The 24629-nt window shown below is 37.7% G+C and overlaps 2 protein-coding genes across 4 annotated transcripts; one reads left to right on the top strand and one right to left on the bottom strand.

The window, feature by feature from the left end:
- Positions 1–6908: 6908 nt before the first annotated feature.
- LOC110774339 (DNA topoisomerase 6 subunit A-like) lies at positions 6909–7490 on the top strand. Its single transcript, XM_088248481.1, has one exon. The coding sequence runs from the start codon at positions 6909–6911 to the stop codon at positions 7488–7490; it is 582 nt and encodes a 193-aa protein (XP_088104607.1).
- Positions 7491–9505: 2015 nt separating this feature from the next.
- On the bottom strand, positions 9506–24478 carry LOC110766699 (agglutinin-like protein). 3 transcript variants are annotated; one of them, XM_088248243.1, is made up of 10 exons: positions 24131–24478; positions 23530–23558; positions 20041–20327; positions 17511–17640; positions 14320–14629; positions 14129–14215; positions 11613–12338; positions 11372–11529; positions 9884–10207; positions 9506–9777 (listed from the first exon to the last, which is right to left on the bottom strand). In XM_088248243.1, the coding sequence occupies exons 1-9, from the start codon at positions 24152–24154 to the stop codon at positions 9913–9915; spliced, it is 2046 nt and encodes a 681-aa protein (XP_088104369.1). In that variant the 5' UTR covers positions 24155–24478; the 3' UTR covers positions 9506–9777; positions 9884–9912. The 3 variants fall into 3 exon arrangements, with proteins under 3 accessions (XP_088104369.1, XP_088104371.1, XP_088104370.1); XM_088248245.1 differs by lacking the exon at positions 23530–23558 and having other exon boundaries at positions 24131–24475; XM_088248244.1 differs by lacking the exon at positions 23530–23558 and having other exon boundaries at positions 20041–20314; positions 24131–24474.
- Positions 24479–24629: the final 151 nt, after the last annotated feature.

Below are 24629 nucleotides of genomic sequence, written 5' to 3'. Positions count from 1 at the left end.
GGAGCATATCTAATTTTTATTATATTAATATATATAATACAAAGTAAAAATTTATGAGGCCCTCAAAAATTGGGAGTCCTGTGCAGTAGCACCCCTTGCACTAGGCCTGTAAATAAAGCCCGGGCCCGATGGGCTGGCCCGAACCCAGCCCTATTTTTTAATGCATGGGCTTACCCGGCCCGAAGTAATGGGCGGGCTTGGCCCGGCCCGAAGTCTAATGAGTAGGGCTTGGGCCTCATTTTTAAGCCCTTTCAAAGCCCGGCCCGGCCCGATTATAATTATTTAATTGAATTAATATAGTTATATTATATATAATATTAATAGTTTGTCGGCAACTTTCTTTCTTGAAAGTTGAAAGCATGCTTTGTCTCATCAAAAGCTTATGATGAAACTGAAAATGTAGAGAGCATGCACTTGCATCTGAAGATGCACCGAAACCAACGCCTCTTTTTCTTTCTTTTCTAATTTTTATTCCTTTTCTTCTTCCCATATCTCATCTCTCTCAACACCTTCATTTTTTATTTTTTCCCATCATCTTCTTCCTTCCGTTGCTTTCCATCTCTCCCTCTCTTTTAGGGCTCGTCAATGGGCCGGGCCGGGCTAGCCCGGCCCAAATTTCATGGGCTTGGGCCGGGCCGGATCGGGCTTTAAAGAGGAGAGAGAAAATATCGGGCCGGGCCGGGCCGGGCTTTTTTAGAAAATTCAAAGCCCAAGCCCATCTCATGAGTCGGGCTTGAAAAAGCCCATCGGGCCGGGCCGGGCTAAGCCCTACGGGCCGGGCCGAAATGGGCCTAAAAAATAATAAGAAACATATGATTTTTAAATTTATGTATGCATTTTCATGTTTTTGTATGTAATCACATTTTCACGTTGTCTTGAGCATATTTCCTTGATAGATTTACATAAAACAAAAGAAAATACTCTAATAGATTGGAAAAAACAACCACTCATTAAATATAAAAACAAGATTGGAAAAAACCAATATAAATACTCTAATAGATTTACATAAAACAAAAGAAAATACTAACAACTATAAATTTAAGGATAAAACTTGTATTAATTTTGTGCTCATCATTTGGTGATGTGTTAAAGAAAAGTATGATTATATTTGGTGGTATGATATGTTGTTTGTCTTATTATATATATATATATATATATATATATATATATATATATATATATATATATATATACAATTGTTGTATTAATAAATGACACAAATTAATGTGCTAATCATCCAATTATAAACTAGGAATGAGTAGAATTCAATGGAAACAAACACAATTTTTATAACAAGTAACACACAAAAAAAAAATTAAAGAGGGGGATTTGTCATTCAAGTGATGTAATCCTAATCCTAAACCCTTATTTATACATAATTATATATGTATGCGGGCCTAACGGGCCGGGCTTTTGTGGGCGGGCCGGGCCGGGCTTTCATGGGCTTAATCGGGCCGGGCCTATGGGCCGGGCCGGGCTTCAAACACCCAAGCCCAAGCTCGGCCCAAGCCCAAGCGGGCCGGGCCCTCTCAAAGCCCATAACGGGCCGGGCCGGGCTTTTTTTCAATGGGCCGGGCGGGCCCCCGTAAGCCCATGAGCCCGCGGGCCAAATGATGAGGCCTACTCTCTTTTATTTCTTTTTTCCTTCTTCTTCTCTCCCTCTCTCTTTCTATTTTTCCTCCTTCTTCCTCTGTTAGTCTCTGCAATTTTTTTTTCTCTTCTCCCTCTTTTGCGTCATCTTCCATATCTCTCTCTTTTTTCTATTTTTTTCCATCGCTCTCTCTTTTTTTCCATCGCTCTCTCTTCTCCCTCTTTTGCAAAACCTACTGTCACTGTCACCGTTCCTGAGCAGCAGGTGGTGCAGCAGGATTTTGTAGACATGTACATGAAAAGCATGCAGCAATTTACCGAGTCTTTGGCAAAAATGAAGCTTCCTTTGGACCTTGAATCACCAACCAGTTCAGGAAATTCAAGCTCTGATCAGAAACTGTAGACACCGAAGAACAGCGGTTCCCGTGTGTTTTATAGGGCTAAATAGGCCCGACTCATTGGCCCGATCATAAGCCCGAAAATGTTAGGCCCATGGGTAGGGCCTGGGCTTTGTATATTTGATATAGGGCTAGCCCGGCCCATGGGTAGGGCATGATTTTTTTAAGGAGAAAGCGTATGCGTGTGATCTATACGGCCTTAGTTTAGTTGGATCTTTCCCCTTTAATTTCAAGTGCTTCTGGTTTTTTAAAACTATTTTAATTATAATGAAAAAAAGAATAAAAATACGAATACAAGGACATCACTTAGACTTAAACCTAGGCCTTGTATCAAGGGATATGCACTAGAAACCAGCTTTACCAAATACGCTTTTGTGTCAATGTGTTGCATGCTAGAGTATATCTAAGTTTTTTAACATTAATATATATAATATAAAGTAAAAAAATTTCTGAGGCCCTCAAGAATTGGGGGTCCTGTTGTTGTTAATATTATCTTAACTCGCAATTGTACGGGGCAATTAGTAGTATAGCAAGACAAGTACGAGGTCGTACCCACGAAGACTGAGAAGTTAAAACTAGTTATGTACTTAGATTACCAAATTCAAGAAAGTAGGAGGTTATGTCTAAAACAGAATTTAAAGCAAGAGTGGTTGTGATTGTTGAACAAAAGAAGCAAAATGAAATTGAAAACAAAAACAAGTAAACATATGTAACAAAGAGTGGTTTTAAGAGTTGGAAAACAAATTTGGAGACTAGGGCATTCGAATCACCATAACAATTCAATTCTGGGTTATAAGGAGTCTAGTAACAAGTCTAATTCATATTCAAAGATTGATTCTAGCTAAAGTATGATTAGGCCATGGTGTCTGGTTCTAACCTTGTGTTCCTAATTCCCTAATTTGATCATTTGTTGTCTAACCTAAATTAAGCATTAGGAACCCATTAAGCATAGAAGAACAATTTAAACAACCAAGCATGTATCTAATCCCTGTTGTCGAATGTCCATACATACTCTTCCTATTCATAGTTCAATTTGAATCAAAGCATGGTGTCTACTCTTGATTCAAACCAAGATAGCTAACATACAAGTTCTAATGGTGATCAATCATTCAAACAAGTATATTAACTGATAAGCATAATGAATAAAAACATGAATCATGAATCAAACTTGAAACTCCAAACTCCAAACTTATAAACCCAGAATATTCATGTTAGGTTACATCGAAGCCCTAGTTATGAAATTAGCTGCTCATAATGAAAAATAAACTTAGATAGAAATGAGAAAACATAAGGAATGCAATAAGAGTAGAAAAACCCCTTTTCTGAAGTTCTTGTGGTGTCCAAGACTTCTTCAAGTGCTTCTCCACATCTAATGCTTCTCCAAGAGCTTTCCCACGTCTAGAATGATGTATGACAGCTAGTAGGTGATTTGGGATGAGTTTGGGTGAGTGGTGATGGTTGAGAAAGAGGAAATTTGTAGGGAAATGGAAGGGAGGTTTTCTGGAGCTGTTTTGGTGATTTTGGAGCAGTTTAGAGTATTGGGTTGATTGCTGGAGTGTTTGAGGTTGTGGGAATGTATGAGGATGATTTCTAGATGTGTTGATGAAATGATGGAAGTGTGGAGGATGGCTGAAGTGAATTTTGTAGCTTGAAGACTCCTCTATTTATAGGGCTAAGAGGGAGGAACATCATGATGAATTCCAACACCACCATTCCTCATTTAATACAATCCATAACTCCCACTTCATCTTGTCTATGTTAGTGTGATTGGAATCAATCACATCCCATACTTCTTTTGCTGCACCTCAAGCTTTCTTCACATGGGTTTTCAAAGGTGTTCCATTGTGGCTGCCTTTTGCTGCTAACCCATGTGGGTTTTCTTTTGGTTGCTGGAAATAAAAGATTCTTCTGAACCAGGCTTGGTGTAGGAAGGCCTGAGGTTTCAATATGTATCCAATATGGCTCAAATTTGGATATGTCATAATAGACACCCATTGGAACAACGTTTATGAAGAATGCATTCCCATCTGAGTAGTACAAGTGTACGTTTTGGGCTTTGCAAGTTGACTGCTGAAAATAGACTGGAATGTATGGTGTGCATTTTGATGGGCCCACGGATTGGGCTTGACTTCATCAATTGATACGTTTTAGCAATCCATCTTGCAGTTCAGAATCTCTTCTTTCCAACCACATATTAATTGGGCCAATACAAGTTGGGAGGAGGAAGATAAGGCCGAAACAAATTGCTAACTCAGTATGCTCGTTTTTGCACCATTTTGCATCTTTTCCTATCCAAAGCCACCATTGCTACCTAAGGCCCAATTGACTGAATGATAAACAGAAAAGGGATTAAAAGCACAAGTTTAACTCAATAACATAACCAAATCATAAGCTAGAGGGGCACAAAATGATATACAATTATGAACTGATCACCTGTGCGGTAGCGCCCCTGGTTTAGTGTTACTTAATCTTGTACTTTGTTTTTAATTAGGGTTGGCAGAAAACCGTTCAAACCATTCAATTTGTCTAATATTTATTTATTTATTTATTTATTAAGGGAGATAATCGAACAAAATTGGTCACTTAATGAATTGGTTTGATACAATTATGCTATTAATTTGAGGCATAAACCGAACTAAACCAAAAGTTAACATTGGTTCAGTTGTGATTTGGTACTTTGGAGGGATCGTTATGTTCAAGTCTCACAAGCTGTATTGTTACACCTTTCCATTAGAGATGGCAATGGGTCGAATCGGGGGTGGGTATGTCATTCCTATCCCCATCCCGTTAAGCTTTTTTCCCCCATCCTCGCCTTCATACCCGCAATATTCATATCGGGAATTCCTCATCCCCACCTTCGTTGGGAAATGGGTTCCCCTACCCACCCCATTATGAAAGAAAAAACCAATATATAACTACTTTGTTGAAGAAAAAAAAGTACTAAGGCAAGATAATGAATCTATATATATAAAGCAAAAGGCAGAGAATGGTGAAACATTCAAAATACCAGAAAATGCCCTTAGTTAATGCAAACATTAAGAATTGAAATTATTAATTAAATGAGGATAATATGGTAAATTCACACTTTTTCATATTTAAAAAAATTAAAATTAAAAGAAAAATTAGATAATGGATCCTATTTTTATGGAACACAACTACCCATTATCTTTTTTAATTCTAAAATAAATTTAAATTTTTTTCAAAAAAACCTCTCGCATGCGCGGAAGCACGTGCAGAGAGGCTAGTATATATAATATATACTTATAAGACTGTTAGATAAAAAATGTAATAACATAATTAAAAATTCACCCAACATAATCTCACTCTTATTTATCAATAAGAGTTCTTTTTGGTTTACCAACATAATCTCACTCTTATTTACCAACGTAATTAACAAAATTATTAAAGATGTTCTAGTAAATGTCGATATACGATCATATTTCATGCTGATTTTTTGGTTTTGAATATGGAAGAAGATTTAGAGACATAACTAATTTTTTCGCTAGTATTCTTCTTCCCTTGGCTTGGTGTGGTTTCTCTATCCATTTTTTGCTATATTTTTTTATTTTGGGGATTTCACCCATGTTGAACTCTTCTGGGTGTGCCATTGTTTGGAGGTTCAAATGATTTGAAGCGGACGGTGTGAAGGCCGCAATATACAAATTAGGGCTGCACACGGTTCGATAATCGTGGCTTGGAAGAGTTGCCGACCACCGAACCGGACGTCATCGGCGTAGCTATTTTGGAGACCGCCACCGCGCCGAGGAGAGGTAAGACCGACTACAATCGGCACACCGAGAAGTCGGTGCAGTGCGGTTTGGTTCAGCGAAGGATTGAACTGAGATTGAGGGAGAGGATTGAACTGAGATTGAGGGCTTGAAGACCACTTCGTGGGAGGAAGAAGAAGAAAAGAAGAAGGAGAAAAGAAGAAGAAGAAGAAGAAGAAGATGCAGCCCGTGGCGGGAGGAAGAAGAAAGAAGAAAAAATGGAGGAAGAAGAGAGGAAAAAGTGGAGAGAGAAAAGAAGAAAGTTACGGCTGGGAGAAAAGAAGAATAGGAAAAGGAGAGTTCGTGGGGCAGGAAACCTAACTTTTTTTTTAATGTTTTTTTAATTCTTTTATATTGTAATAAATATTACAATCATACATGCATTTTACAAGAAGACGCATCAGTCCAGTGGAATTTGGGCTTTGTGTCTCCACCTTTAATAGAGTTCAACTCCCCATTAGTGCACTTGCTATGAATTTTTAGACAATTTACATGGAAGCGGTCTGGTTCGGATTTCGACGGTTTGAATTTTCAAACCGGTTCACCATCGGGTCGGCAGGTTTTTCTGCCGATTTCAATAATTTTAATTAAAAAAATCGGACCAACCCACTAAAACCGGTCCAATTCGGCCGGTTCGATCGGGTTTTCGGTATAAATGTGCAGCCCTAATACAAATCCGTAACCAATCCACATAGTGGGACTCCGTAATAGTGAAGGCCGCAATATATATTTGTTTCAACAATAGGTCTTTTCTTTGTCAAGACAATTTTTTAATTTAATTAATCAATTTTCCAACGTAAAAAGAATTAGTTAATTAAATTAAAATCCATGTTGGAAGGATGTGATTGGTGAAAAGAAATCCACCACAGCAGGTTCTCCAGTTTTTTTAAGGTGGTTTTTCTTCAGAACTTATTATGGATGGTTGGATCAAAATCATTTAAATCCAGCCGTTGAAAAACCGGTTGATGTAGACTAGAATTTTCACTGGACTCCAGAAACCCTAGCTCTTGGTCTTGGGCATCAGATCGGAGCGCTCTCTCTCCTTCCTCCCTCCCTCTTTCTGCGTGTCTAGTAAAACCCCAACAGCTTCCCCCCTCTTTTGGCATCGAATCGATGGGCAGTATTGCGGGCGCGTTTCCGTTATAAAGGCGGTATGAGGCATTTGACGCCTTTCCCTGTCTTATTGGGCATTCCGTTGCCGATCGAATACGTTAGTGATATGGAGAGCAAAGCAAAGTACATATTATTGTGTGGGCATCAGAGTGGTTTCATTCAATTGGCCAAGGATAAGTTTGACGATACGTTTTCTTGTATCCTTGTGTACACAGAAGAGCCTGCCGCTAACTGGACGGTCGACTTTGTAAAGAAGATGAAGGAGGATTTGGGTCTCCCAGTGTTAGCTGTCGGGGACAGCAGTCCACTTGCGGTGAAGAGTTTCTCTCATTTCGTAGCAGGAGGATGCGATGTAAAGTGGTTGGGACTCCGACCTAGTGATATGGAGAGCATTGGTTTGTCTAAAGGGTGTATGCTGGTCATGAGGAAGGCTGATCTTGAGCTAGCGCAACATCTGTTGGAAGAAGATATCGTCAAGGAGAAGCCGGAATGGGTTAAGGAGCTAAAGATAATGGTCAACACCCAGCGCAAGGTAGAAATTGAGGCATTGTTCTCTATTGGGTGTTACTTCTTCCCAAGGGATTATCTTCCACGGAAGATGACACAGCAGGATTGGATATGAGTCTGACTGACTCATATCTGGCGAGCTAGAATGCGGATTATTACATACATATGTGTGTGTGTGTCATTAACTGATGGGACTCCTTCATGAAATGCAAGCATAAACTCATTAGGTTCTAGTGTTTTTCATTAGCTTCCATTCAAATAACTTCACGTATTTCTTCTCTGGATGATTATTACATACATATTGGTGCTTCCATGAATCATCAACTGGCTGATTCCTTAGGACAGAGCTAAGAAACTAATTAGTTTCAAACAACTGTGTAGTGTATGTCAATAAAATTATTAATTTCATGACTTCCCAAGTCCCAACTACGTAAACTGGATCTCTTTTGTTTTATTATGTTGACAATATAGTATCAATGACCACGATGCAAGCACACATTGGCAAACTTTTAATTGGATTCGACCCCATTTATATAGTCTTACTACATATATTTTTAGCCTTGGATGTTTGTTCTTGGGTTGAATATATTATGCTTAAATATAGGTTAAATTAAATTCGCCAGCTCTTTATCTCATGTAAAATCATGCCATTGCACCAATTGCTCGATTTATATCATTGGAACTCTTGTAAGCATGCATGGGCAGCTTAAAGGGGGAAGAATAAAGGTTCTATTATAATGTTCATTCATGGTTATTTTATTATATTTGGGTTGTCCCGTTGATGATCTTTCCTTCGGTGATGGTATTTTCTCCTGCTACTTGTGCTATGTTGTTCTGCATGGCACGACGCTTGCTTGGGCTTAGTGTCTTTGGTTTTTGTTTTTTGCTATATTGTGTTTTGGCTTGTCAAGTTTTACTGTTTGCTTGTGAGGTGGTTCTGTTTTATTAGTTTTTTTTTTTTTTGGCTCGTAGCCTCGTAGGGGGTCTTGTTTCCACCTCATGGTGGACCTGTTATTTGCTTATTCATTTCAAATACTCTGCTTCATCTGGGTTTATTATATGTTGGCTTACAATTGTTCATCTAGTTTTGTCTTTATCATAAGTGGTCCACAAACTTTTTTGGAGTTCTCATTTTAATCCTCCAAATCTCAAAATCAATTATGGCATGTTTATGAATGGGGAAAGTAAGGCATTAGGGTAAGGCTCTGGGGTTCAACTGGGTTTGCTCCCTAGTTCGAGTCCCATCAGTTGCAACACCTGGTAGCCAATAGCAGGCTCAGTTCCGCGAGTGGGGATTAGTTGAGGTGCACGCAAGCTGGCCCGGACACCTCATGGTAATTACCAAAAAAAAGTAAGGCATCAGGGAATTATGGCATGTTTACTTATCATAAATAGAAATTGTAAAGTTGTAAAGTGGTACTTAATCTTTTGGTCTATGCATCTCCTTGGTATGTGTGGCATTCCATAAAGGTTATTTTTCGTAAAAATATAGCTCATCCGCAAATAAGGTCACATGCTCTTTATTCAAAGCTCTGTTGAATTTGTTAGTATATTTTCACAGCTCAATGTTTCTGGCGTTCAATTCTTGAATGTGCACTCACTCAATTTTTTGTAAAAAATAAAGTCAAAAATCTTCAATTGTTCAATGAGCACTAACTTTAATAAAGACAAAAAATCACGCAATGGCCTCGTTTGTTAGGGAGAATTAGACTAGGCATTTGTTCCTACATTCTATTAGTATACTCCAACCTCAATGTACTGCTAGCGCGTTCAATTGTTCAATGGGCACTTAGACAAAAATCACACTATATCTATAAGACCCATATATAGACTCCAAAACATCAGACCAAAAAAATTTACTCCAAAACAAAAGCTACGACAAGATACTTGGAAAACAAACAAGGGCACAACACAAGAACAAAAGTAGTTGCAAGCAGAAGTAGAAAACCATCCACAAAAAAACTTGGTTACAAGCTTTGGGCTTGAAGTGGAGGGCTGCTAACTAGCTTGTCGTTTGTGTAGCTAGACAATGTAAATCAAGTATTCATATCTTATTTAACAATCTAAGATATTTACTTTATCTAAGGACAACTTACCTCTGGATTTATTTTTGCAAGTTGAACGCATAAATTTGTTGGGAGCTGAAATACTAGCTAAATATGCAGCTCCAACTCTTCATACATAGAAAATCTTACTCACACAGGTAGCAAGGTATGGCCTCGTTTATGTTTAAAGAGGCACTTTAGCCAATCTTATGACAGTTGACACATGCATAACTACTTATACTGAACATTGTCTTGAAACATGCAATCTTTTTATGAAGCGTATTCAATTATAGGATACTCCCCATCGATAGTGTTGCCGGAAGCTCCATGACCACACTTGATGAAGATCGTGGTTGGCTGACAATGAAAGAAAATCTCCACATTACCAGTGAATCCGTACAGCCATTTACTAGAAACCTATTAAATTATTAATTAGCATGGGAGAGATAAAGGAAGGAATTACCCTTATCAAATTATGTGACACATATTTGTTCACAGAGAGGCTTCAGCCTTCATAGCTCCACCATGTGTCGGACCACCCAATGGGCAATAATTTGTAGATCCTTCACAAGGAAAGCATTGTTTGTTCTTCATATTGTCTGGCAAGCATTCATTCGACACGTTCACTAAACCTGCTTTGTGTTCACATGTCAACTTAGAAGAAACAGGTGATTCAGGTGCGTCAGAATGTTTCTCTGATAAATCCAAATGCCTATGGAAGAGCAAATGGGCCACGATTCGATCTATGGGATTGGTCTCTGTTTCGACATCTAGCATCCTACCATGCCTGCAATACCATGGGATTAATAGGAAAGTGAGTGAAAAACAACTCCGACAAAATGGTTCTTACTCCAAACCCAAATATAAAATTGATCAGAGTTTATACACCACAAATATAAAGAGAAAAAAGAAGGGAAAATCATAACTTTCTACAACACATGGGCTGTTAAGTATAGTCAAGTGCATCATAAAAGGTGATAATAGGGTATTCATGAAGAACCCAAGTCGCTGTGAGTGTATATAAAAAGTTAATAAAGGAAAAGAGTTATAGAGCATGAAGTAGTTTCCAATTTACTCTAAAAAAGTGGGAAAGAAACGGTCTTTTTATCCAAAAAACTTGGGTTTTAGGAAACGTTTATAACATAAACAAATCAATATGCTAAAAGTTCTATCCCATTCAAATTCCTTTGAAAACTTAAATCCCACGAGAAGGTGAAATAGAAGCTATTCGGTAAAAGCCGGGATAACAACAATCGGAAAGACGACTTACCAACCCAAATATCTTACCAAAAAAATCCACTTATATTTCCAACATCAACAATGAATTTCAACAAATGAGAAAAGGAAGGATAACACAAAAATATCAATCTTAAAAGCTCAAAGGACATCGAAATGAACCTTTCAGTCATTCCAACCATTAGAATTAACTCCACTTATATTCCTAATATTTCAAAACCGTGGGGGAAATATTTGAGGTGAAATCTTCAGAACCATTTGCCTACTAAACCCCTAACTCTTTATCCAAGAACTAACCCACCTTTCCCCTTCGGCTTCTATACAAGAACCCAACTGATTAATTTATTCTTTTTACCCTCCCCACCTCCCAAATGAAGTCTCTCATTAATTCTTGAAAAGTTCTAGCATTAACCATTACTAGCAATCAAAGGAATTCACTACATGTGTAAACTAAAATTTCAACAAGTTCATGACAGTTTCACTGATTATTTTCAGGCATGGAAAGAAAAACCAAAAATAAGTTAACTATAAAGTCATGGATTTTATAGGATTCTATAACCTAGATGACTATTTCTCTTTTCTTTTCGGATTGTTTACAAGTAAATATTTTCTTTTCATGGGTGTAAATCCATGTAGGAAATCAGCATACAAGAGATAACCACTTGGGCTCAAATGAAATTGCAACAAAACTATGAGAACAAGGAAGCTTTTTAACCTGTTATGACTATTGGTGTCCTCCTTTGCAACGACTTCATCCTCATCCTTGCTAGTTTTGTTTGAACTGCTAGTATCAATAACATAATGCCTTTGCATTGCACTTTCAGCCAACCGGAACAAGCTATCCCGTATGCAAAGTCTTATTTTGATGTCCAACTGTAGTGAAACATTGCTTTGCCATTGTAACTAAGTCCAATTTACCTTACCAGGAAAAGAATCCACTTTGAAAGTGAGCATACCTTTGATATAATATATTGAAGCCTGTAAAGTATTGTATCCTCCGTTGAGTGATCATCAATTGCTGCAGAAACCATACTGGAATCATCTTGTTCTGCAGATGAGTTTCGGTCCAGAGAAGGAAGAGTGCTAAAGCCTTCAACTTCCAGATCAGCTTTCTCAAAATGCTGAATTTTGTTTTCTCGAGGACATTTTTGAGTGGTAGAATGATTGGTACTACAGATTTGATGACTAAATTGTTGCTGTTGTTTCTGAATGGCAAGCATTGCCTGTAGTTGCTGCCGCCTCCTTAACTTTTCAATTTTTTCTTGAGGAGTCATGGTCAGAGGCTTCACAGAAGTATCTGCTGACTTGTTTATAGCCTTTGCACTCCCAGGAGAAACTTCATAACTAGAAAAACAATGTTGATGCTTCAACTCCCCAGGCTGAATGTGAGACGGCACATATGTAGCATGGTTTGGATTAGTGAGGTTCCCATACATAGACTGGGCCACATATTGGTTTGAGATATGTTGGTATGGAAAAGACTCAGGTCCTTGAAGCTGTCTCTTCTGGGTGAGCTCTGACGAAGGAGAAGATTGTAGCATGAAGTGTGCCAATTGGTTCCCAGAATGTCCGGAAGGGGTTCTTGATGAAGGCCATGTGCCATAAAAATCTTGCAATGATTTCTCCTCGCTTTTCTCCTCCAACTTTCTGCGACCCTTCATAATTTTTCTGTGTCTAGAAACCTGCACATATGAAGGAAGAACCCCTATAACTCAATTTGAAACGAATAAGTACAAACTGACACATTGAATTTGATATTGTAATCAAAGAAGATTTTTCTGTACTCGAAAAAGTTATGGTGTAAAAGGAAAATATTCAAAATATTACATTCCCATGAACCCATATAACCATTAGAATGTGTCTTTTTAATAAGATCATTACAATGATTATGAAATTTCTAATTGCATGCACAAACATTTGAATGACAAACACAGTGATTTATCATTACGAGTAGAGTCGTGCAACTTTCTAATTGAAAATTTGTTATTGTGGTTACTTCTTTTAAAAAAAAAAAAGGAAACTGAATAAAATATATTGACAAAGAAAGAACAACTATAACAAAACAAGCGAATGGGTCAGCCCAATGGTTTCTTTTGAACCATCTTCTTCTCCCTCAAGAATTATAAGTTGACAACCATTTTAAAAAAATTAATTTGACTTACTTTTTGCCTTCCAAAAGATCTTATTTTCATCTTGTTTATCCTTTTCACACTATTTTGAATATGAAAATACCTGTTGGAGAATTTTCAAATATAAACGATGCAGAGAGGCGCATCATTTGGTGAAAGAGTGTACAATTGAAGTAGTGTTTATGAAAAAGTCACAACATTATTTTAAGAGGCACCATTCAGTGAACATGTGACTGATTAAAGTGGTATCTTTTCACAGGATACAACATTACCGGAATGAATGCTACAACTTCTATTATTATTATTTTTGGGTCATAATGCTACAACTTTTATAAGTACCCACATTTCACACATTTGTATGATCCCAGTATTGTTCACTCTCTCTTTTTCTAAAACTCATCAGTTTCTCTAGAAATTTCCAGAAACGTTTTCACTATTTTCTAAACATTGAGCCTTCTTGTACAGGTTGGTTTTTATAAGTGCAAAAGGCAGACCAACAACAGAAAGTGCTGGACTTCATTGTATTCTAGAGGCATCTTTGCAATTCCTTCATTACCACCTAACCCATGAATTTCTTCCAACAATACCTGGGCTAACGTCTCTTGGATGAAGTCCAGAAGAAAATGCATTTATCATGTTAAATGGCTACTACTTTGCATGGATGTCTTAACAATTTCCGTTTTTTGAATATTGTTTTATAGTTTGATGTCGCGGGGGTGGGGGGCCCAAATTCTATTCTCCCAAAATTGGATGAATATGGAATCCTAGCACCTTCGTTATTACAATGATCCCTGAGTATGAAATCCAATTGGAATAGTACAACATGAACCAAAATCCTCACTTTGACATACAAAACAAGTAGAAAACTTATGATACTTCAATCATGAATCTCTGAATCTCAGTTGATGTAAATAGAATGTATATACACAGTAAGTAAAAGATTAATGATACTTTAATCAAAGTCGGAGGTCTAAAGGAAAAACTGTGAAAAACCTGACATACTATGAAAATAACCAATACTTTGACTAAAGATAACATTCTTTTTCTGTCAAATGCGATACTCACAGGCTACTGATACTTACCCTCTCTAACTACTAGTTACTCTTCCTCCATGCTAAACAGACTTTTAATACAAAACGTTGACAACTCCATTTACATTTTGAAGTAATTTCTTAAGCATTTCCACAACCTGTATGTTATTATTCTAGAAGACATCAGACAGACTATTTAACTTTTTATTAAGAACCATAAATGATATGCCTCATCATGAGTCCTAGGCATGTCAGAACATGAGAGAGAGAGAGAGAGAGAGAGAGAGAGAGAGAGAGAGAGAGAGATGGTACCTTATTAGCTATTTCATTTGGGGTAGAAGAATTCTCAGCAATCAAGTAAGAATTTGTCAGAGTGCTTTTTCCCATGTCCAAATCTGTCTGTGAAAGTCAAATAAAATTATGAGATTGCTTTTCTTGATTAATTTAGTGAAAAAATATGAATGTGCTATGAACTGATCATGTTTTAGATTAAATCATAGTACCTTCTCCTCTGCCATGGGCTTACTTTTACCTCCAGCATATTCTACATGATCAAGTGCATTCCGCAGACCATGAGATGCAGAATAATTCGTCTTTCCATAGCCAGGGGTGATTGACTCGTCATCTTTCTGGGCATATTCTGTTTTAATTTCCAATTTCTCAGATGCATTGCTTAGTGCTCCTGATGTGAAACTTGGTGAGTCTGAAGATACAGGAAAGGCTTTGATTGGACTTGTAGTTGCATCTCTAGAAGAAGACCATAGCTCGTCAGTGTTACCAAGACTTGCATGGCCAAATATAGAGTCATCATTGCTGCAAAATAACCACTTATGTGAATATTGAGTCAGATGGATACAGCTGCATATTTTTATTATTTAATATGGAAGGTTAAATAAGCTATGTAAAACAATTGGAGTGAGGAGTATCAAAATCTATTACTAATTCATGGTCTGAAACTGTAAATATAATTTAGTACTTTGTATGTTTTTTTTTGTTTTTGAAATGAGACTTTTCTATTAATAATCAAGAGGATAAGTTATCCTCGATCAACAACAAAGATAGAACCTGCTCAGAAATAGCAGGGTTAAGATACGAAAGACATCTAACTTACTACGGACAAAGATAAGACACCCTTATGGACTACTTAATTCCCCTTATTTTAAAACAGCTAACATATCTCTCATGATTATAAAATAATGATAATCATTGAAATGCCCTGAAACAGAAGCCCAAAATTTAACTCTCTCCCACACTTCTTCGATGCTAGCATCTTTGTACTCCTGAAAAATTCTTCGGTTTCGCTCCAACCAAACATTTCAAAAGATAGCGTGAACAAGACATTTCCAGATAGTTTGAGCTCTCTTCCTTTTTCCTGACACCGCCCATTTGATACTAAGAAGATCAACACTGCCTCTAGGGGTCACCCAAGTAACTCCGATTTCACTCAAAAGTTTCCACCATAAGTTTAGTGAAAATGGGCAGTGCATGAGCATGTGATCGGTGTTTCTGCGCTCTTTCTGCATAGAACACACCAGGATGGGGATAAACACATCTTCGGGTGTCTTCTTTGAATCAATTCGCAGGTGTTGGTTTTTCCCATTGCGATCAGCCACACAAGGAACTTAACTTTCGGGGGAGTCTTTGCCTTCCAAACAGAGATAAAGGAGGTGAAGGCTTCCCTAGTGTCGTTATAGAGGAGGAAAGACCTAAAGACTAGCAAGAAAACGACCCGTGGTCCTCAATCTCCCATATTCTTTTGTCTGTTCTAGAACCTATAACTCGCACCTCCTCCAGAATATCCAAAAGTTTCACCACTTCAATAATCTTAGCCTCTGTCAAATTTCTTCTGAAGCTGAAATCCCAGTTATGAATATCGGCAGTGTTGACAAAATCTGAGCTATTATGGTTCTTTTTCCTAGATAGGGAAAACAATCTTGGGAATAAATCCTGTAGTATCCCTTCCTTCCTCCAATTGTCCTCCCAAAATCTAACATTTTCTCCGATTCCGACTGAAAATCTGCAGCATTGAAGGAAAGAGGTGTACCCCTTCAAAATGTCTCTCCAAGGGTTCCTGTAAGAGGTTGTGACTACTAGTTTGGGGTCCCAACCGTTGGAAGCGATTCCGTACTTGCTTTTAATTACCTTGTGCCATAAAGAATGGGTTTCTAAAGGAAATTTCCACATCCACTTAGCTCTCAGGGCTTCATTTTTTATTTTCATTGACCCGATACCAAGACCACCCTCTTCTTTAATTCTTGAAACCTGCTTCCAGTTCACAAGATGTACTTTCTTCTCTTCCTATCATTCCCACAAGAAGTTGCACATTTTTTGTTCCACCTTAGCTGCCACTCCTATAGGCATCTTAAAGAGAGACATGTAATAAGATGGGATGCGGCTCAACACAGCTTGAATTAGAGTGAGTCTTCCACCTTTAGATAAGCATGCCCTCTTCCATTTTTGGAGCCTTTTCTCCACCTTTTCCAGCACTGGGTTCCAGAAACAAACTATTTTTGGGTTTCCCCCAAGAGGAAGACCCAGATACACCATAGGCCATCTGCCCACCTTGCAGCCCCAGCTTCCGGCCTTAGCTTCTAGGAAAGTTAGGCTGGAATTAATGCCAAGGAGAGAGCTTTTCTCCTTATTTATCTTCATACCCCAAACTGTATAAAACAACTCCAACACCTCCAATAAATTTCTCCAGGATTCGTCCTTATCGCCCAGGAAAAAGATGGTATCGTCTGCAAATTGGAGGTGTGATACTTCCACACAATCTTGTCCAACCACTAACCCGTGTAGTAGGTTTACTTCTTGAGCCCTTTCTATCAGTCTGCTCAAAACGTCGCTGACTAGAGGAAAGCGGATGGCGGATCTCCTTGTCTTAGCCCTCTAGTAGCCTTAAACTTTCCTCTTGGTTTCCCATTAATCATCACAGAATAGTTGACAAATTCCAAGCACCCTTTGATCCAATATCTCCACTTTGTTCCAACACGTCTTCTACGAAGTTCCATTCGACATGATCATAAGCTTTTTCGAAATCGATTTTAAAAACCAGCCCTTTCTTTTTCTTTTTTCTAACTTCCTCTACGACTTCATTTGCGACTAAGACTGCATCTAGGATCTGCCTTTTCTGTACAAATGCTCCCTGTGCTTGGGAGATAGTTTGGTCCAGAACCTCTCTTAGTCTTGACGCCAACACTTTGGAAATCACTTTACAAGCTTGTGACAAGGCTGATCGGCCTATAGTCCGTTACCTTTAAGGAGTTCATCTTTTTAGGGATGAGGCATATAAAGGTTTCGTTTGTAATCCCGTTGACAACCCCACTAGGATAAAATTCTGCCATTACATTTCAGTTGCTCTAGTTTTTTATATAGAGAAAACTATTTGCAAATGATAGTTATAAAGGTTTTGTTTGTAATCCCGTTGACAACCCCACCAAGATAAAATTCTGACATTTCATTTCAGTTGCTCTAGTTTTTTATATAGAGAAAACTATTTACAAATGATAGTTATGAAACTACACAGAAGGTAAACTTAATTAGGTTTTCAGATCATGCCAGCTTGTCAATTCTAAAAAGAAAAAGAACGAGGAGCAAACTTCTGTGCGATAGCAAAAACTCATATATACCAGAATATTCTTGAGACGAATATGCCTCATTAACAAACCAAGAAAATGATGTCATCATGGTGAATTACCTGAAAATCCGATCAAGATCATCAAAACTTCCAATGTTAGCCCACCCAAAGTCAACAAGATCACCTTGTTCTTTAGCTTCATTGGAATTTTGAAAATTTTCACCATCTTTATCAAGTTGAATTGTCTCAGCTGTTAAAAGGGTAATTTTTAATAAGAACCACGAATTATGTTAAAACAAGCAGAAAATAAAAGGTAAGATAGACAAGAAATTGATCAGTCTCTAATTCACCAGTCCACCCACCCCACCCCCCCAAAAAAAAAAAAAACAAAGAAAGAAGAACTACATTAATAGGGCCTTTAAAATTCTTTGACAATGAAGATCATTGAGAAACTAAAAATATATCATATCCCAAAGTAACTCCGCATCCTCCTCTTTTCCCTTAAAGAGTGTGCTTTTCTCTTCCGGCCAAACATTCCACATAAGAGCAAAATCAGCACATCTCCAGAGTGAGCACCATTTTCCTAGCCCCTTTCTGCCCAATGACCCTCTGACGACAACGAAATCAGTTCCCTGGATACATGCACAAGTCACCCAAACACCATCAACATGCAAGCCCAAATCTGCCTAGTGAAATGAAGATGTATACAAATTTGGTCAGCATCCTCCGCCTCCTTTTTACACGACAGAGACCAAGGTGGTTACAAGCATACATAAGGCCTTCTTCTTGGAGCAAGTGACACACATTTATTTTCCCACGGATCACCAGCCCCATGTACAATTTCCACATTAGTTAGAACACCAACCTTCCAAATCAACTTAAAGGGCTCAAAGGGAAGATTTCATTGAGTGTTGGCTACATGAAGGGAAAATTACCAGAGGAAAGAACAGACCATTACATTTTATGGACATGATTTGGATGCAAGGAGATACTGGCAAGACAAAAAGACAATTCCAAATGTTCTTCAAACTCTTACTCACTCAAAATTACTCCAAACCTATCCCAAGAAATGATGCCAATCCAAGAAGAAACGTAAGAGATCACTGTGTTGCAGTTCAAAGAAAGCCAATATAAACTAGGAAACAAGTGGAAACACAGCTCGCCGGCCCAATTTGTAAAACAATTTATCATCCCACTCCCTTAGCCGTTTCACTTTAGTTTTTTGCCTCCGAGAAAAATGTTCCTTAACATCACCTCACCCAACTTATTTCTAAGATCACTCCTCTCCTTGATCAATTCTGCACTTAAGACTCACTCCTTGTCCAACAAATCAATCTCTTTATTTCTGCTCAAAATTTTTATTCAACTCTCAAATCCCAGAAAGCTCCTTATTCCACACTTTCAGCTTTTGTTAAACTCATTCCAGTTTCTTCAGAAACCTGAAAACTGCCTAGCCCTACACTGAACACTCCAGCCACCATCTTTCAAAACTACCCTTGAAAGACTTATGTTGCAGCCACTAATATCTAAAGGGTACCCAACCCCTTGTATCCAACAGAACAGGAAAATGGTTCAACAGTGACATAACTAAGGGTTCTTGTCTACCATCCAGGTAGGCCTCCTCCCAATCAAATGTCAAAAGGAATCTGTCCAACTTAGAAACCAACCTGTCCCTAAAATCAGACCAAGTAAATTGAGTTTTGTGTAAAATCTACAGCAAACAGCTCTCCCTCCCTAATACATCTGTCAAAACACTTAACACTTCTGCTCACTTCCCCCATAGAAATATAGAAATTCATGCATGTTTCATTGCATAGCCAACCACAAGTTATAGTGATTAGCTTATCACATCAAATTGGTGTTATTTACCTTCCTTGCCATTTATGTACTGACAAAAATTCCTCAAATTGTCATAATGTTTTTGCCTTCTGAAACTCCATCATCTTGAGCTTGCAAGTTGAAAGAAACTAATGGAAATGACAAACCTTAAAAAGCCTTACCCATATCTTCCTGTTTTTCCAACAATAGAGCACTCCATTATACAATTGATGACAATGAAATCACCATAATGATTGTTTAAAGCATATATGCTACCAACATCATGCCCCCATCTACTCATCAAAATCTCAGATTAAACAACTGTGCCACACAATCACTAATCCTGATATCTTCGGGTGGTTTGAGTATTTCAAATTTTCAGTTGATTTAACAAGTGAACCACACCTGAAGAAAAAGTCTAATTACTCTAACGAGCAAACAAAAAAAAAAGACAGTTTTGTGTTTTCTTTGTCCCAGGAAGGACCAAGAATTAACTCAAAGATAGACTACGCATATAACAAACGATACAGCTCAGGTCCCAGGAAAGAATAGAAGGATGGGTAAGGAAATGGAGCTGAGATGTAAAGAGTAAACTTTCAATTGGAGTAAATAAGACATAGCACAATTGATCTCCATTGTCAACAGGAAATGAAGTCAGGTTAACCGACACTGGGGTACCAATTCCTTTTGCATGTCACTGTGTGTAAGTGTGTGTCAATGCTTGGTTTATCCAATATCTTACCTAAAACAAAAATGCTTGTTTTATGCCCAAAAGAAACCATTGATTAACCACTGTTGATAATTTCAGTAAAATTGTCAGGTGCTTCAGTACCTATGCAATGCTGTTCAGTTTTGGCAACATCAGATAAAGATAAATCAGGCCACGAGTCCATTCCAAATTCAGAGGTTGAAATTCCTTCAATGATGTCAAAGTTGGAACTGCTATGCAAGTCAATTTTGGGCCCAGGGGTCTTCTGTTCAGTAGGCTTGATGGTATGAGATTCTTGACTCCATTCCTTCTTGTTGCAATAATCATCACTTGCCTCAGGATAAGGCACAATATGATCATCATTCTCACCTGCCTCACCCCATATTATGTTTGCAAGCTGAAAGAGCAAACTAAAATTAAACATTAGCACGAGACATGACAAGAACAATATTTAAATACTTTCATAGAGAAGTTGAAATAAACGGATTTAAAAGATCACTGAAAGTAATATCAGATGATTCTGTCAGCTTAGTTGCATATCACTACTTGAGATTGTGTACATATGAGAGATAGAGAGACAATCAGACATCGCATGATGATTAATGTACACTGGTCGGGAAATCATAATTCTCAAAGCTTCTGGCATTTTAACACATTGTACAAGAATTAGATTCCGTCTCAGTGACCCGTGTAAATAAGCATCCATCATTTGTCATCCCTCCAGTCACCTTTTGGAAACTTCTGATGCATTTTGATTATTTCATTAGTCTGAAGTCATTACTGTTCTTTCAACATCCTAGACTTTACCTTACAGCAACAAAATAATGAGATATGAGGTGAAAGTGTGTTATAATCTCATGTGGCTATACAAAAGCAACTTGGTAGAGGAACTTCCTTCTCTTGCTCTGCATACACTTACTGTTAAAGTTAGGAGTTAAGCTGAAACATTGCAAACATTGCCACAAGCTCAGGTGCATGGGAGAACCGATGAAAACCTTGAACTTAGCCATCAAAGTGGAGGTTGATTCCTGGGATCTCAACATTTAATAATCATACCATGAAGCCTTACTATCAACAGTGTGTTTGCTTCTTTTGCATCAGACAGAGTGACCCTTTTTGAAGAGAAACTTTAATTATGAAAGAAGACTGAATTGGAGGATCAGTGCAGGTAAAATATGGCTTTGAAACTCTTGAGTTGAAGAATCAGTTTGATGATGGTGCTTGCAATGTTAGAGGCGTATTCATGGATGTCTTAGAAGGTTGTTTATCTGATAATGATGATGCAGTTGCTTTGGTTGATGGTGCATACCTAGTGAATAGAAGTGAATTTTTCTGATATGGTGTGGAAGAGTCTACTGTGGGGGTAATAATCAGGAATCCCTAAATGTGGCCACCCCCCTGATAATTTCAGGGTGGATAACCACGTTGAAATTCATCCGATAATGGGTCTAACAGGGAAAAGGCGGGTTTTTTGTACTTAAACACACAAGGAAAGGGGGTTGCGTCTAGTAGTCTCCAGTTATCTGTCTTCCCTTTTGTTGTCTACCATCCAAGAGATTAAATAACAGAGCTAAGGGAAACAATCCGTGCTCTGCCAACTTGGGAATTATTATTCCTGTTGAGGAATTGAGGAGAGTGGTATGTCAAGACCATTTGTGGGGTATATAAATCATGATGAAGTGGAATTAAGGGTGGCGATTTTTGCTTAGTGAAGAAAAATGGGAGAGCATAAAAAGACTTTGAATGAAATGAACATAACGCTGATACTAATTAAAGAAAATCCCAATAAGGAAGACATTAGGATTGTTGAGAAGAGGAAGAAGGCTACGAGAGTGCTTATATTTAAGGTTTGAGTTGAATTATGATGGCACTAGAAAAGCTAAAAGTAGTAAGGTGTGTGCTGAGTCTGAATGAAAATCTCAAGTTGCAACAAGAGAAGAAGAAAGAGGGTTCAAATTCTTTTGTTCTGAAAGAAACAGAAAGAGTTTGTGGGGTGTTATAATTAAACATTGAATTGGTTGTGTTAAGAACTAAGGGCGTGCTCATCATTGGTGCAATATCACAATCTACCCTGCTTAAATTCTTGATGTCTGCAATCAAACACTAAGGGTCCATTTGGAAGAGTGACTTCGAATAGAAGGAAATAGCTAATACCATATGGTTAACATACTTGGCTGGACTACTAACAGCACATAAAAATTTATAAACGTATTAGGAAAGAAAAAAAATTTAAGAACGCATGGATTTCAAATGATGCATTGTATAGTTATTCTAAATCCATTCCATATACATTATATCTAGCTGTTTAAACACATTGTGTCTGGTGTTTTTCTAACTAATCTAGCTTTTTTGTCAAATTCAAATGCTTTCTATTATATCATTTCATCCAAATGATTCCAAATGTTCAGGGGTGAAAATTTTCAAAACAACATCATAGCACAACTCAAATCCAAAACTAACGTAGCAAGTTTGGAAACTTGACACAAATTCATGAAGAGCACAACCTTCTGACATAAATAATAAGCATTTTAGGCAAACACAAATAACCAAATTTTAACATGACAAACTAATTTAAATAGATTTTATGAAAAAAAAAATCCTTTCTTTTTTTGGCTTCTTCATATGTTATTGTTTGAATCCTTTTCTTAGTTTTTTAGCACTCAATGATTTGGATTTTTATTGCGTGAGGGGTGTATGAGTGGTATATTTGATTTAGAAATGAGGGATTCTAGTCTTAAGTTTCTAGTTCATGTGTGATACAAACAAGACATGATTAATGAATAAATCGGGTTAGTCTGAAGTCATCTAACAAATTAAACAAGTCGGTTAGGATTTACTAGTAACTAATAGAACTATAGTGCTTAAGTGCTTGTTGGTGTTTGAGGATTAGGTTGAAACTTCATTATTACAAATAATAGAGATGTACTCAGAAAATTAAAACACCAGTCGTTTGAACCAATATTAACAAAGCATGCTGCAGATTGAAATACTTGGTTCGAATATTAAAAAACAAAATAAATAAATAAAGTAAAGGTGCTGATAAGAATTCCACCTGCTAGATAGAATTACCAAAACACATCCTAAAGGTTGTAGTACAACCACAAGCACTCTACAACCCAAAAAACAGAACAAAAACCTAAAAACTCAACAAACTGCAGCTTCCCAATTTTTCGATTAACAAAAATATATAAGAACCTGAAAAACCTACACCTCTGTTAACAAAAATATGCCAATTCTACAGTTCCACATTACAGCTTTCATAATTGTCATTGTAGTTTCGCAATTGTGTAACTAGCACAGTGTGCCTAATTGAATTCGGGACAGTGTGATCTATAGCTTTCAAGACGAGATTCCACTACTACCTTTTTTGGGTTACACATACAGTATAACTTGTAACTTTCCTTATACCTTCTTCACTCTCATATTTCCTAGTTACAGTATAGAAACCATAAAGAACCACATTTTTTATTAGAACTCTAAGCTCAATGTCGCCTCTATAATTCCACTTAGTGCTACATATCCAAGTTGCAACATCATTTCAAAAAATGTTACTTCTCAGGTCTTCAGTTCATTATATAGAATCCTAGTTCAGCCCGATTCTTGTTTCTTCACCTTGCTTTCACTCCACCAAGGAACTCTTCCTGCATCATGTAAACTCACTTTATCCCCTACTGTTCATGACCATGTGCTATATACTCATACTGAAGAAAAAAAACAGTGATTCCTAGATTAATTCAAATTGTCAATCCTAACACAAACTGACATTCCGTATGTTCATCAAACAACCACCTCCAGAACTGTTCATCCTTGGACTCTCTCCATTTTTTTTCAATTGTCTTACATAAATATAAGTAATTACCTTTATGGCATTAGAAAATTCAAATTTGGAAAAATTTTCAGGATTCATAATTTACTGATAACTATTTTATATGTCCGTCTCTCATTTGCGAGATTGTCACAAAAATTCAAGAAATATAACATATTTGACTACCGAGGCATCAAATTCATCAACAAGAACACAGAAATTCATCCAAGAAGTGTATATTTCTAAAACAGAATAATCCATCCAAACATCAAGAACAAGACTTCATGTCTTCTCACTCCAAAAACCCAACAACAACTTTCATCATTTCACAATCAAACCAACAAATATAAATCCGATTGTTCAATATGGGAAGAAAAAAAAGATCAAGAAGAAGAAGAAACGGCATACCTCCTCGTCGTTCCAATCAAACATCTCTGAAGAAGCCACAATTAACCACAAAACCGAAACCGAAACCGCAATCAGAGACACGCACAGAGTTTCGTCCACACATCGCCAGAAGCTTCACAAAGTAAACATCAACCAAACTTCCAACATGCAGAGCCTTCCCTCCGAAGAGTGAGAGAGAGAGAGAGAGAGCTTTACAGAGTGAGGCAGAGAAGAGTTGGGCTTCTGGAAGGGAAAGGGGTGGGGCCCGCGTCACGTGACGTTACGGGGGGTAATTGGTGAAATTTGGCGACACGAGTGATGGGGAGAGCGTATCTAAATTCGTGGTGGAGAGAGGATCGATCTAATGCTGCGACGTGATTGGCTGGATTTGCATTTCGGATGAATTCCGTTTTCCATTTGGGTTGCGTTCCGGTTTTATTTTATTATTTATTTTGGTTGTTGTGGGCCCCACTGGATCTGGTTCGTGGACGACGTTGCGTTGGAGGTCGCTGTCGACGAG

Source organism: Prunus avium, chromosome 2 (genome assembly GCF_965620075.1).
Source record: "Prunus avium chromosome 2, drPruAviu1.hap1.1, whole genome shotgun sequence".
Classification (NCBI taxonomy): domain Eukaryota; kingdom Viridiplantae; phylum Streptophyta; class Magnoliopsida; order Rosales; family Rosaceae; genus Prunus; species Prunus avium.
The sequence above is the reverse complement of the archived record's forward strand: the minus strand, read 5'-3'. Positions and strand labels throughout refer to the sequence as shown.

Excerpts from the sequence above, each read along its gene's own strand:
- LOC110774339 (XM_088248481.1), top strand. The coding sequence starts at position 6,909 with ATGAGGCATTTGACGCCTTTCCCTGTCTTATTGGGCATTCCGTTGCCG.
- LOC110766699 (XM_088248243.1), bottom strand. The coding sequence starts at position 24,154 with ATGTTTGATTGGAACGACGAGGAG. Across the intron at positions 20,328-23,529 it reads CTTGGTGGAGTGAAAGCAAG|TTTGCTCTTTCAGCTTGCAA; the intron begins GTGAAGAAACAA and ends GTTTAATTTTAG. Across the intron at positions 14,216-14,319 it reads AGCCCATGGCAGAGGAGAAG|ACAGATTTGGACATGGGAAA; the intron begins GTACTATGATTT and ends TGACTTTCACAG.